This window comes from Nelumbo nucifera, chromosome 2, assembly GCF_055504915.1.
Source record: "Nelumbo nucifera cultivar China Antique chromosome 2, China Antique-T2T, whole genome shotgun sequence".
Taxonomy (NCBI): domain Eukaryota; kingdom Viridiplantae; phylum Streptophyta; class Magnoliopsida; order Proteales; family Nelumbonaceae; genus Nelumbo; species Nelumbo nucifera.
In genome coordinates, this window is record NC_142650.1 from 73,927,674 (window position 1) to 73,941,437 (window position 13,764).

The window sequence follows — 13,764 nt, forward strand, 5'->3', positions numbered from 1 at the left end:
AGAAACAAAAGACATCTTCTCAACTGACTCTCCCTAACACAACCGCTCCCCGAGCAGATAGATCCCATTCGCCTCACGGCCAGTCCCAATCACCTTCTGCATCTCCAAGTCCTGAAAAACACATCGGTCAGGGAAGAAGGTTACTGAGCAGTTCATATGCTTGGTAATACTACTGACTGAAAGAAGGTTAGTATCAAGCTTTGGAACATGCAAGATAGATGACAGGGAGATAGTATCTGAAAGCTTGATGTCACCCTTCCCAGAAATAGGAACCAGGGAGCCATCAACAATAGATACCTTATCCCTACCGGAAGACAAATGGTAAGTAGTAAACAATGAAGGCAAACTAGTCATGTGATCAGATGCACCTGAGTTTATTACCCAACAAGGTTCAGTAGTACCTGGAGCTGAGGCATGATAGGCTGAAGCTCGAGTACCTGAATGGGCGAAGGCAGATGTGGTAGGGACTGATGGAGGCTGCGGTGGCTGAGCTGAATTTCCAACTTCCTTTTCTAGCTGTATTAGGGCAGCCTGAACTGCAGTTAAGGTCTCCAAAGATGTTCCTTTTGTGCCAGATGAGGATGCTGAATCAATTTCACGGCAATATGAGCAATGCCCTTCTTGTTCCTCAACTTCGCAGGAACCAAGTGAGGATGCAGTTTCCAACATGTCTCTTTTGTATGTTTGGGCTTCTTACAATGTTCACATACAACATCCTTCTTGTCTTCCTTCCTCCTGTCCTTCTCTGAATCACCCCCTGATTTGGGTGTAACCGCTACAAAGGCTGGTGTGGGTGGCTGAGGTTGCATCATAACCTTCCTTCTAGTCTCTTCACTGTGTACAAATGAGTATGCTTGAGAGACAATCACACTGTCTCTAGTCAAAATCTGTTGCCGGACAATATCATAATCTGAATTTAAGCCTGCCAGAAACTCAAATACCCGGTTTGTCTCAACCTGCTTTCTATATATCTGTGCATCTCTGGGACTCTCCCACTCAAGAGTCTCTAAGTGATCAATCTCACGCCACAGGGACTGCAAGGTAGAGAAATATACTGAAACCGGTCTCTCTCCTTGTCTAAGATTTTTCACTTCACATTTCAATTCATATGCTCTGGCAACATTAAGGGATTGGGAATAAGTTTCTTTCATAACATCCCATATCTCCTTAGCTGTCTTAGCCCACAAATAATTCCGGCTAATATGTGGCTGCATAGAATTACACAGCGATGTCATAACCAAGTAGTTTTATTGTATCCACTTGGTATATGTCGGGTCTCCCTTGGGAGGTTCTTTCATGTCTCCCAAGAGGTACCCTAATTTACCTCTTCCACCAATAGCCATCATGGCTGATTGGGCCCATTCCAAATAGTTTGATCCATCAAACTTTACGGTCGTAATCTGACCACCCATCTCAGAAACATTACCATAACTGATGTTCCCAAGGCTGCCTTCTGCCTGATTTTTAAACTCCATTTCTGTCAAGTCTCAAAACAGCACTTGAACTACCAATCTCAATCAAAACAGTATAGGCCTGATCTGTATTCTCAGTGTATGTGCACAAAACTGAAATAATTCTGATCTGAAACCAACTAGCCAACACAGCAGTAGCTGTCCGTAGAGCTCTAACCCCTTAGGACTCTGAGAACAGCTTAAAAAGAATGTGATATGCTTGCAGTAGGGTTTAATCAGTCCTTAATTTAGCAATTCAGTTGCACAACCCAAACAGAACTGTATAGATAGGCTTGCAGTAGGGTTAATAAGAAACCCTAGAATCTGATCAGCCCTACCAATAAACTTAAGGGAAGCTCCAGGTAGATCACAGGGTTCAGTCAAACACTAGGGCTTGCCGCAAGATCACTTTCAAACCCTAGAGTAGAGAGAAACACAGTTCGGTCCACCCTAGTGAATCGAAGAGAGAAAAACCTAGGATGGTTCGGCCTTCCCCTCCAGATAGGTCCAACCTATCTTCTCTGATAGAACTTATCTTAGAAAGTAAACAACTTACAAGGAAAAAATTGTTTGCTGCCTTCTAGGGTTACCCGAACCCTAGTCTTCTCTGATCCTTCCTGACCACCAACACTCTGCAACCCTAGCAAGTTTCCAATAGCTTCTAGCACCTCTGGCGATCTCCAAGAATCAGTCTGCGAACTCCTCCTTTTCAGCTTCTAGTCCTAGGAGATTCTCATGTGGTCGACTGGTATTAGGCTCACATGAGAAACCCTAAGGCTCTGATACCATGTAGGTGTTCAAGACTGCTATCAGTCTTGATCACTAAGAAGTTTCAGATTCGATGAGAAGAGAAAGTGAAGAAGTAGAAGAGAGAGTGGTGAGAGAGCAGTAGAACACAGATTTTGAGGAGAAGAACAAAATGTCAATATTCTGCCGCCGCCACTTTAATTTAATATATATATGTTATGCTAGTTACATGAAAGGACATATCTGCCCTTGGTGTTTACATCATAACTGCTAACACATAACAAACAATATAAAACTGAAAAATAAAATAAACAGCAACTAGGAATAACAGAGTAACAAATTGACCACAGCTGTGACTAGATACATTCTACCCTACGGACAGAGTGGGACCACAGCTGTGGGGCCCACATCAATGTTCTCTACATATTCTTCTTCTTCTTCTTCTACTACTACTACTACTACTACTACTACCAATGCTTTTTATTTTCTTCTTTTCCTATAACAAAAATAAGGGTTCAGCCCCTATATTTTTTGAATTTTATTTTCCTTCTTCCTTTTCTTCTCATGAATATGTTGATTTTCTATACTTTAATATGAAATTTATACCTTTCTTATGAAAATCATGAATAATTATTAAAGAAATATGGTTATGGTACCTAAGGAACTACCCTAGGATCTATGTTTTTTGCATAAAAAATCCATCGCCTAGGCGACAAGGTGCCCCCCCAGTCGCCTCGCCTCGCCTTGGTGCCTTGAAAATTATGGTGGCCGATACAACGCGATATGCCTAATACGGGTTGACCGTGTTGACATTTTGAACCTTGGTCTCATGACATCCCTTGGGATCTCATTTGTCCAAGTTTGATCCCTAACTATGACCCAAGTTAGTCAATAAGTCTGTCGTGATTTTCTTTCCTGAGCATGTGAAATTACTATCAGTTGGATATTGTGTTTACGTGCCAGTAACAAGATAGTTTGAATCGGCATATATTCCATGGTGATTAGGATTTCTGATTAATATAGTCATTTATGAACTTGCAATCTCTCTCAATCCAGACTAGTTAATGACCATCCCGTACTGATATAGGGCAACTATACCTATGTATTTTGTTTGGGACCCACCATTTACATGGTAAATTTAGGGTCTATCTATAATTAACAAACCACTTAATCTGAAAGAATGACAGCCACACTAATATAATGTATCGAAAGCATTTGTATTAGGTTTTCTATTTGAGTTAGGAAACTAAATTAGATTTGATTTGTTACTGGTAGATACGGGGTAACCTAATCTGAGTTAAAATTTATTACCCCTTTTCTACGGTGGAGTCCTATCACGTCTTTGAGGATCTCCTCTTTTCTGAGGGCTTTGTGTAATGTGTATTTATAGGTTTGGTGTTGACCAAGATTAAATCCCACCTGGAAATTCTCCCTTGCTTCCCACACCTCTGCCATATTGACCTTCATGTCACCAATTCGTTTCATTTTGCTTCTAATATTTTCTTGTCCATTCTCTAGCATTGCAGCATCAATGTAGTTGTTGACAGACACACAAAAGTTGACTTTCATCACAATTTCCTTCAGTTTGCTCCTTCTTATGTAGATTATTCTGTTGTTTCTCCTGGGTTCTGGAGTTAACCTGCAGGCATCAGTGAACTCACTACAATGTTGCCTGGCTTGGTCCAGGATCTTTTTTTTTTTGATAATTGGTTTGGTCCAGGATCTTAGCTATGCTTGGCCTGAAATTCCACATGGTCTGTAGGAGGAAAGTAGTAATTTCTAATACAGCAGAGCACTGCTACTTCTTCAGTTCTCATTCTCAAACTTGCATTACAGATCTGAAATATCTCTAATTTTATGTCTAGATATTTCAACCATAATACTTCATTAAATTCATTTCAGATCTGAAACCATTCCTTTCCTTGCATCCTTAACCCATTATTAATCAATCCATGGGATAACCCCTGTCCTCCATCCTACTTCAGTTAGAGAAGTGGTGGTGCCTGCATAAGGAACACATCTACTTTTTGAGCTTAGGAGGACCTTGTTTGGTTTTCTTAGTTTTTCCTCGATTTGGAGGTTTCATTGTTTTTTTTTTTCTAAAATTTAAATTGGTTCTCATTTAAAATTTTTTGATTATTTTGATTGCCATCTGGATTCTAGAGAGCTCCTTGTTTGATGGATTTTTTATATTCATCTGTGATAACCAATAAAAATAAATAAGTGCAAGTTTTTTTGACAAGTAAAATAGAATTTTATTAATAAACAGATATGAGCATTAGCTGCATTACAAGCATCCCTTGGAGAGGCACAAGATGCTACATCTCCCGTGAAAAAACAGAAAATACAAATTACACCTCAGCCCAAAACAGTTGGCCCCTATTCACCCCTTGTTGTGTCTGCTGTCACATTAGCTGATCTGTGCACTCATTGTATCCGTCCACACCCATGGTGCCCATTTGGCTTGTTTCTGCCATTTGCATGTATTACAAATCCATTGCCAACATTCATTTATAGTTTATTAATTTAAACTTCTGGCTACAAGACAATATTATGTTTTTAGTCATATTTCAGGATCCTTTAGACACCTGTTTTTAGTCACATTTACTGACAGCATGCTCTTTTTTCCCCTTTCCAGAGATTCGCTCCTGCTGCTGCGGAACTTAATGGAGTACTCTATGTTGTTGGTGGATATGATGGAAAAGATTACTTGACGTAATATTTCATACTTCTTTTCTTTATTTTTCACTTTTATTCTAATTTTTGTCACCTTAAGCCAGCAAACAACCTTGTTACAAAAACATTTCATTGAAGAACTTACAATATGATTACTTGCGAATGTACCTAGTTAATATTTTGGTCCTATTTATTACTTGCTCTGTTCGATTATTCTTCTCAAGAAACATGAAATTTGGAGTGGGTAATATATGCGAAAATCAATTATTAAAGTCTGCTGTGAGACATAATTGTGTGGGCTTGGGCCTTTTCTAAGTTTCTGTAATGTATCTCTTTTTTTGTTTAAGTTTTATGGCCCTGGGCCTGTCTTGTACTTTTTTATTTTATTGCTGCCACCTAATCAGGGGCAGTTTTATCTTTGTTGTAATCTTTTAAAACCTCTCATTTATATATAATTTAGGACTGGACTGAATAGAAGCTGCTGTCCCCATTCTGCAAGTTCTTCTCCTCTTTTCTCTTAAAACCTGAATGTAAACATGGTATCAGAGCACTGATATGTCTCTTTCTGGTTGGTCATCATCTCTCTTGCTGTTCTTTCTTTTTTCTAGTGTTTCTATAAAAAACCCTAGGTTTGCTAGTGTTGTATTGAAGTTTCCTTAGCTTTTTTTCTTTGGAAAACGGTCCAAGGAGAACCAGGATGGGTTCTGTTATTGCTCAACATGGGTAAGATAAGGTTTGAGTAGTCTTTGGACTACTAGATTAACCTGTTAATGATAGGTCAAGCTTTGAACTGTTAGCAATAATAGTTCTGGAGATTTTTTCAGTTCATACGAGTGGGAGATTCAGGTTGCATTGCAGGTGGTTGTTAAAGAGAATTGCTCAGTTTTGAAGAGTAGAGATGTCCTCCAATACAAGTGAAGGTGACTTCTAATGAGAACATGTCGGTTGAGGGTTACTACAACATGGAGAACCCTAGTTTCTCTAGCCTTCAGATTAAACATGTGAAGTTGGATGAATACAACTTCAAGGAATGGTCTATCTTAGCAGAACTACATATATTTCAAGCCATGGGATGCTGGGATGTATCAATGGACAGGTCAAAGAACCTAGGTTGGAACTTGGAAGAGCCTACATATGGGAAGTGGTATTGGGAAAATTCTCTTGTCATGTCATGGCTGCTATCCTCCACGACAGATAAGATTGCTAGGACAGTTCAGCACTATCCCACAACATGAAAGATTTGGGAAAAATTGTCTAATATATATGGACAGAGAAAGAAAAATACAAGAGTCTACTGGTTAATCCAAGATATTGCAGCCTTGAGCCAAGAAAATATGTCTGTTGTGACATAGACAGTTCGAACTGCACAGAGAAGTTGAAAGGGTGTGTCTAATGTGCATACGCTCAAAAAGATGTATTATACATTATTTGGGTACAAGAGAAGGGAAAGAACAAAACTGCCCTCCACTAAAACAAATAAGAAAGAGTTATTCAAAAGAGAAATAAAAGATATTGTACATAAGGTACATGATAATATGACATTCCTAACAAAGTTAGCCCATAGTATCTCGACACCCCCTCAAACTAATGCCGAGATAAAAGCATCAATTTGTCAGCAAGAAACTTGTAGCGAGGGCTTGTCATAGCCTTCGTGAAGATGTCAGCAAGTTGAAGACTAGAAGAAACACGAGGAAGAGTGATAGTTCCAGCAAAGTATTGATCTCTAATGAAGCGATAATCAACCTCTACGTGTTTAGTACGTTCATGAGAAACAGGATTAGAGGCAATCTTGATGGCACTGACAGTATCTATGTGGATGGGAATGGGAGTTGGGAGCTACATATGAAGATCACCAAGAAGAGCTCTGAGCCACATAATTTCACTACAGAATGATGACATGGCTTGATACGCAACCTTAGTGGAGGATTTGGATTTCTTGCATTTCTAGGAGATGAGGGAATCACTTATAAAAACACACCAGCCAATAGTAGATCTTCTAGTGTCAAGACATCCAGCCCAATCTGCATCAACATAGGCTGATACATGTAGAGATGATGATGATGAGAAAAGAAGTCCATGAGAGATAGTACCCCTAATGTACCGAATGATTCAGAGAACTGCAGCCATAAGGGAAGAAACAAATTGACTGACAACTTGAACAACATAAGAGATATCCAGCCTTGTCATGGTGAGGTAGATGAGACTACCAACAAGTTGTCGATATAATGTAGCATCTGGAAGAAGTTCACCATCATCCTTAGATAGTTTGAGGTTCACCTAAAGAGGAGTATCCACCTGCTTATCATTGGTGAGGCAAGCAAGATTAACCAAGTTCATAGCATACTTTTGCTTATTTAGAAAGTACCCTTAAGAAGAGTAAGCCACTTCCAATCCAAGAAGCAAGTCAAATGACCAAGATCTTTCATCTTGAAAGAGTGAGAAATACTGTTATAATCATCACTGGTAGTAAGTATATCATCAACATAAAGAAGAAGGGTGATTCCTTGGGCCCACTTCAAAATGAAGAGAAAATAGTCAGAAGGACTTTGTAGAAATCCAACATCAATAATGACAGAAATCGTAAAGAGATTTCTTGAGGCGACAGACCATAGTTGGATCACAACAATATCCTGGAGGAGGCTTCATAAACACTGTTTCTTTGAGATGACCATGAAGGAAAGCATTCTTGACATCCATTTGATGGATGTCCCATTGCTTAATTGCTGAAATAGCCAACACCAATCGAACTGTAGTCATCTTTGCAACTGGAGGAAAGGTTTCCTCATAATCAATCCCATATTCTTGTTTATATCCTTGAGCAACTAAGCGAGCTTTATATCTATCAAGACTACCATCTGATTTCAGTTTGACAGAATATACCCATCTACTCCCAATGATTGAAGCATCTGAGGGTGCAGGAGCAAGATCTCAATTATCATTTTCTGCCATAGCTGGTCCATTTGGGAAGAAAGGAATGCAAGACTTTTTCAGGTAAGGAAAAGACTAGTGAACAAAGCAATCATGGTGAGAGTGTTATATTGGGTAGAATCTTTGGAGATGTTTGATGCTTGTTCAACTAGTGATCTCTTGAATAATTGGAAGTGGACAATTCAGAGTACCATAAGTTCACTACAACCCTATTTGGTCTCCACCGCTGAATGGCTATGTAAAATTAAACTTTGGTGGAAGCAATGCAGGTAATCTAGGCCCCTCTGGTATTGGAGGGGTTTTTAGAGACTGGGAGGGCAGAATTGTTGGTCTATTCTCGGGTCCAATTGGTGTAGGTGATTCTTTAAGGGCCGAGGTGTTGGCTGTTGTGGAGGGGCTGCAAAAGGGAAAGGACACGAATATAAGGAAGCTGATTATAGAAGGTGACTCCAAGCTGGTACTAGAGTGGCTGTAGAAGGAAGGACAAGGGTTTTGGATCTTTAATAATGAAAAGAAAAAGCTTAAGTGGTTGACACAATATTGAAGTGAAATTTAATTGGGTAAAAAGAACTACAAATGGGATTGCTGATGTACTAGAAAAGCAAGGGGTGGAAAGGAGTCATTTGTTTTGGGCTCAATTGTAATAGCTAAGTTCTGTTATGGAGAGTTAAGAAAGTTTACCTCTCCTATTTTGTAATTGTTCTATATTAATTTTAATGAAATTCTGTTATTGATAAAAAAAGAGGAACTGCCATAGCTTGCTGATGAGTCTTTAGAATATCTGTAGATGGCAAGACAGTAGAAAAGGAGCTATGGTTGGTAGAAAAACCATAGCGGTTAGGTCTAGAAACACGAGAAGAACGATAGAGAGGTGGAGGGTATGAAATTGTCATAGGAGAAGGTTTTAGAGTATTACTTATAGTATCAAGGGGAGGAGATGAGCCATGAGCTGGTGGAGAAGGGGGCAAGGGAGCAGGTTCTGAAGCAACTATTCACTTCCGTACATACTGGCGAAGAGAATCCAAGAAGGAAGGAGTGGAGTTCATAGTACTTGTGGATTCAAAAGAGTGCAAAACAAAAATAGGAGCAGACAACTTGACAACGTGAGTAAAGAAAGAAACATTCTCAAAGAATACATCATTTATGGAAATTTGGATCCTCTGTGCTTGAGGGTCATAACAAAGAAACCCCTTATGATCCAAGCTATAACCCTTGAAGGAACATAGAGCCAATTGATGTATGAGCTCTGTGCGTTCATGGGGGGGGGAGGGGGAAGATGAACAAAGCAAGCACAACCAAAAATATGAAGCAGAGAGAAGTTTGGAGGCCGATGAAGTAAGCATTGGAAGGGAGAAACATCATGAAAAACAAAAGAGGGAAATTGATTAATGAGGTATACAACTGTGTTGGCTGCCTTTGCCCAAAAGGAAGTAGCTACATGGAAGTCTTGCAACAAGGTTCTTACCACACTCAATTAGGGGTGGCCACAAGCCGAGCTCTTCACGAGCTACTCGGCTTGGCTCAGCTCGGTTGAATAAAGCTTGGCTTGTGATGCTCGCGAGTTGGCTCAAATAGCTACATTAATAATAATAATAATAATATAAAATTGTAGAAAATAATATATATATATATATATTAAAGATATTATGTATATAATATGTTTATTTATATATATAATAATAACTAATTATTAAAAATATTACGATCTTTTGACTTGAGTCGAGCTCGAGCTCGAGCTCGAGCCTTGTACTACCTTGGCAAGCCGAGCTCGAATAGCTATTCGGCTTGACTCGGCTCGACTCCACCCCTACACTCAATATGTGTCCATTCTTCCGCTCTGCCACCCCATTTTGTTGTGGGGTCCCAATACAAGATCTTTGTGATTGAATTCCCTGTTACCTCAAATAGGTTTGAGAATCTCCATCAAGGTATTCCCCCCTGAGTCTGATAAAAAAACACCAATAGTAGCATCAAGTTGGTTTTTAACAAGAGCATGAAACAATTTGAAGGTAAAGAAAACTTTTGACTTTTGCCTCAAAAAATATATCCATGTATATCGTTGTAATCATCCACAATATAACAAGTATTGGTACCCCAACCTTGAGGGTATGGGAGACGACCAAACATCACTGTAAATCAATTTAAAAGGAACCGAAGAGTACATAGCAGTAGAGGGAAAGGGTGGCCAAGGTGTCTATGCCAAAGGTGCCACTCATTATTTCTACAAACAAGTTCAGTGCTAGGTGTAGTAGAAAGTAAGCACGATGATGTTAGTGAAGATTGTGATTTCTCAAACTACAAAGTGAATAATCATCCTAGCCTACGCCCCTTCCCCTTCATCGCCCTAGTTCGTTGGTCCTGGATCAAACATCCATTATGAGAAAAGGAAACGATGTTACCATCCTCTTCTAATTGGCCAACAGAAATTAGATTAATTGGAAGTTTTGGGACAAGAAGGGTTTTAGGAAGATGAAACTAAGAAGAAGAAGAGGTATGCAAGGTCAAATCACTATAACCAAGAATCTCAAGTTTTTTACCATTAGCTGTAATGATACGCTTATTCAAGGATTTAGGTTTAAAATTCTCACCAGAGTATGCCCTCGTCATATGATTGGAGGCACTGGAGTCTAACTCAAAGATGACTAGGAGAAGAACAGTAAAGGGAAGACTTACCAGACAACCCAATAGCAGAGAATGTAGAAGAAATGGCTCAAGACACCTGCTGTCGCATCTTTTCCTCAGTTATAACTCCAAAAGACACCTTTGACTGATGCCGGTGCAGGAGAAGTAGAATCTGTACCACCTTCTGAATTGTCCATGGTAGTCTGATAAGCTCTATGCTGTTTTTTCTTGTATCCTAAAGAGTTTCCCTTACACAGCTTAGCAGGGCATTCAGATTTTATATGTCCATGTTGCTTGCAATATGTGCAAGTGTTCTTCTTTCAGCAATGGGAGACAACATGACCATATTCCTAACACTCGTAACACTGTACCTTAGAGAGATCCTTCTTTGGCTTTCGTTTGTTTACAAAGAAGACAGTTTCAGTCCCAGATTCATGCATCCCATTAATGGTGGATTGAGTAACCAATCTTGTTTCTTCCCTGAGGAGTTTGCCCAATATAGCATCCAGATTTGGGGTAGTATCCCTACTCAGAATATTTGATCTAATCACTTCATATTCAGGCCGTAAATGCATTTGGAAATGCATGATCTTCCTCTTGTCAAACAAAATGTTCCTTCATAGTCTTGACACAGCAGGCTGATAAAGAGTCCCCCATGTGTACCAATTAATATTCAGTCCATAGATTAATGAAACCAGCAAAGTACTCTTGGATCTTCTTCTCCCCTTGGGTGTAGGAGAGGATTTCTGTTTCAATTTGGTATTGTCTAGGTAAGTTGGACTGTTGGTAGACCTTCTCCATATGCTCAAACATCTCCTTTACAGTCTTGAGACACTTCATCAGAATAGCTATGTCAGCTTCTATCGAACCAAGGATCCACGAAGTTATTCTTGCATTGTCTATCTTCCATTGCTTCAGCCCTTTATTATCAGATTCATCAGGCTTGGCAACCGAACAGTAGAAATCACTGTTTGTAAATCAGGATGGTTTCCTTGTGAAGAGAAAGAAAAAGAAGATGAAGAGTTTCAGCAGTAGAGAAGAAAAGAGAGGAAAGGAAGAGTGGGATGTTAACCAGAATTGAATTAGTTCTGGCCGTCAACCCCTCATTATATTTTATACTAAACTTAAAAGAACGAAAGATTACAAGAATGCCCTTAGTAGGGTGGCTATTAAAGTAGCTGAACAATCACAACTTAAAAAACATAAGCTAATGGGCCTAAAGCCCAATAACTTCCTAACTTAACAACTTAAAATAAAAACAAAAACAATTGGGCCCAATAACTAGAAATCAGCCCAACTCAACACTCCCCCTCAAGTTGGGAGTAAATGTCACACATTCCCAACTTGCGTAGATCATATTCCAGCTTGTTCCTTGCAACACCTTTTGTAAGAACATCAGCAAGCTGCAGATCAGAAGCAATGTATGGGAGACAAACTTCCCCAGAAGTCATCCTTTCTTTGATGAAATGTCTATCCACTTCAATGTGCTTAGTCCGGTCATGCTGAACTGGGTTATGGGCAATGTTAATTGCTGCCTGGTTATCACAGTACAACTTCATAGGTTCTTTTGCCTGTACACCAATTTCTCCCAATAGGGAACGGATCTAGAGGACTTCTGAAACCCCATGTGCCATGGCTCTATATTCAGCTTCAGCACTTGATCTTGCCACCATTGTTTGTTTCTTACTCTTCCACGAGACAAGGTTACCCCCAACAAGGGTGCATACTCCTGAAGTAGATCTCCTGTCATCAAGGCATCCTGCCCAATCTACATCTGTATAAGCCTTCAACTGTTCATGATCAGCAAACAATATGCCTCTACCCGGGTGTCTCTTCAGATAAGCAAGAATCTTGTTAACATCCTCCCAATGCTGGACTCGTGGAGCATGCATGTATTGACTTACCACACTTACTGCATAGGAAATGTCTGGTCTTATCATACACAAGTATAGCAGCCGCCCCACAAGTCTTTGATATCTCCCAATGTCCTTTACTGGCTCACCTTCTGATGCATTAATTCTGTGATTCTGATCAATAGGAGTACTGGTTGGCTTTGTTCCAAGCTTCCCTATTTCTTGAAGAAGATCCAAGACATACTTCCTCTGAGAGATAAAAATTCCATGTTTTGATCTTGCAACTTCAATGCCTAAGAAGTATCTAAGTTCTCCAAGATCCTTAATTTCAAATTCTTTGTGTAGATTCTTCTTCAAACAATCAATCTCACTTAGGTCATTCCTTGTGACAACAATATCATCCACATAAACAATTAGGATTGACACCCAGGATCCCCTTCGTTTCACAAACAAGGTATGATCAGATTGAGTCTGAGTGTAGCCAAAAGCAACCAAGGCCTTCTTGAACCTGTCAAACCATGCTCTGGGAGATTGTTTCAAGCCATAAAGTGACTTCTTAAGCCTGCATACCTTTCCCTTTTCAGCATCACTGTAGAAGCCAGCAGGAAGATCCATATACACTTCCTCTTGCAGATCCCCATTTAGGAAAGCATTCTTCACATCAAGTTGAAACAGGGGCCAAGAGTATGTGGCAGCAAGAGAAAGAAGTATTCGAACATAGGTCATCTTTGCAACAAGTGCAAATATCTCTAAGTAATTAATGCCATAGGTCTGTGTATACCCTTTTGCAACAAGTCTGGCCTTGTACCTTTCTATACTTCCATCTGCCTTATATTTTATTGTGTAAACCCATTTGCATCCAACAGTCTTCTTGCCCTCTGGTAGGTCTACAATCTTCCATGTCTGATTCTTAATTAAAGCTTTCATCTTTTCCTGCATAGCTGTCTTCCACTCAGGTTTGGAGAGAGCCTCACTGACTCCCTTGGGTATAGACACTGAGTTAAGAGAGGAAAGAAAAGCACGATAGGAAGGAGAAAATCCACTGTAGGACAAGTACTGTGAAATACAATGAGCAATACACTTTCTCTTGCCTTTCCTGAGGGCAAGAGGAAGGTCTAGGTTATCTCTAACGGGATTAGTAGAATCAATGGGAACTGAAACAGTAGTGGGATCAAGAGGAATACCTGAATCCGTGTCAGTTGAATCTGGAGTCTCCAAGGAACCGACAGGAAGTGATGTGAGTTTTGCTGCAGAGGAATCAACCTCCTTGTGAAGTCTCTGTTGTGAGTAATGCTGAGAAGTAGGACACAAGGGAGGTGGTAAGGTAGGTGATACAGGAGGATCAGGGATAGGAGTGGACACAAGGACTGGAACTGGGAAAGGGATAGATTGCTCACTCACTTCCCCAAAACACTCCCCCTGAGAAGGATTCTTTGAGAAGAAGTATGTGGACTCAAAAAAGTGACATCCATAGTAACATACCGACT

The 13,764-nt window shown here is 39.9% G+C and overlaps 1 protein-coding gene across 2 annotated transcripts in view; it reads left to right on the forward strand.

Annotated features, from left to right (window-relative positions):
- The window catches only part of LOC104604166 (influenza virus NS1A-binding protein), a 71,755-nt gene that overhangs the window by 25,084 nt on the left and 32,907 nt on the right, over positions 1-13,764 (forward strand). For both annotated transcript variants that reach the window (XM_010268425.3, XM_010268426.3), the window contains exon 7: positions 4,837-4,913. In XM_010268425.3, the coding sequence (XP_010266727.1) occupies positions 4,837-4,913 (77 nt within the window). The remainder of the gene's footprint in view (positions 1-4,836; positions 4,914-13,764) is intronic.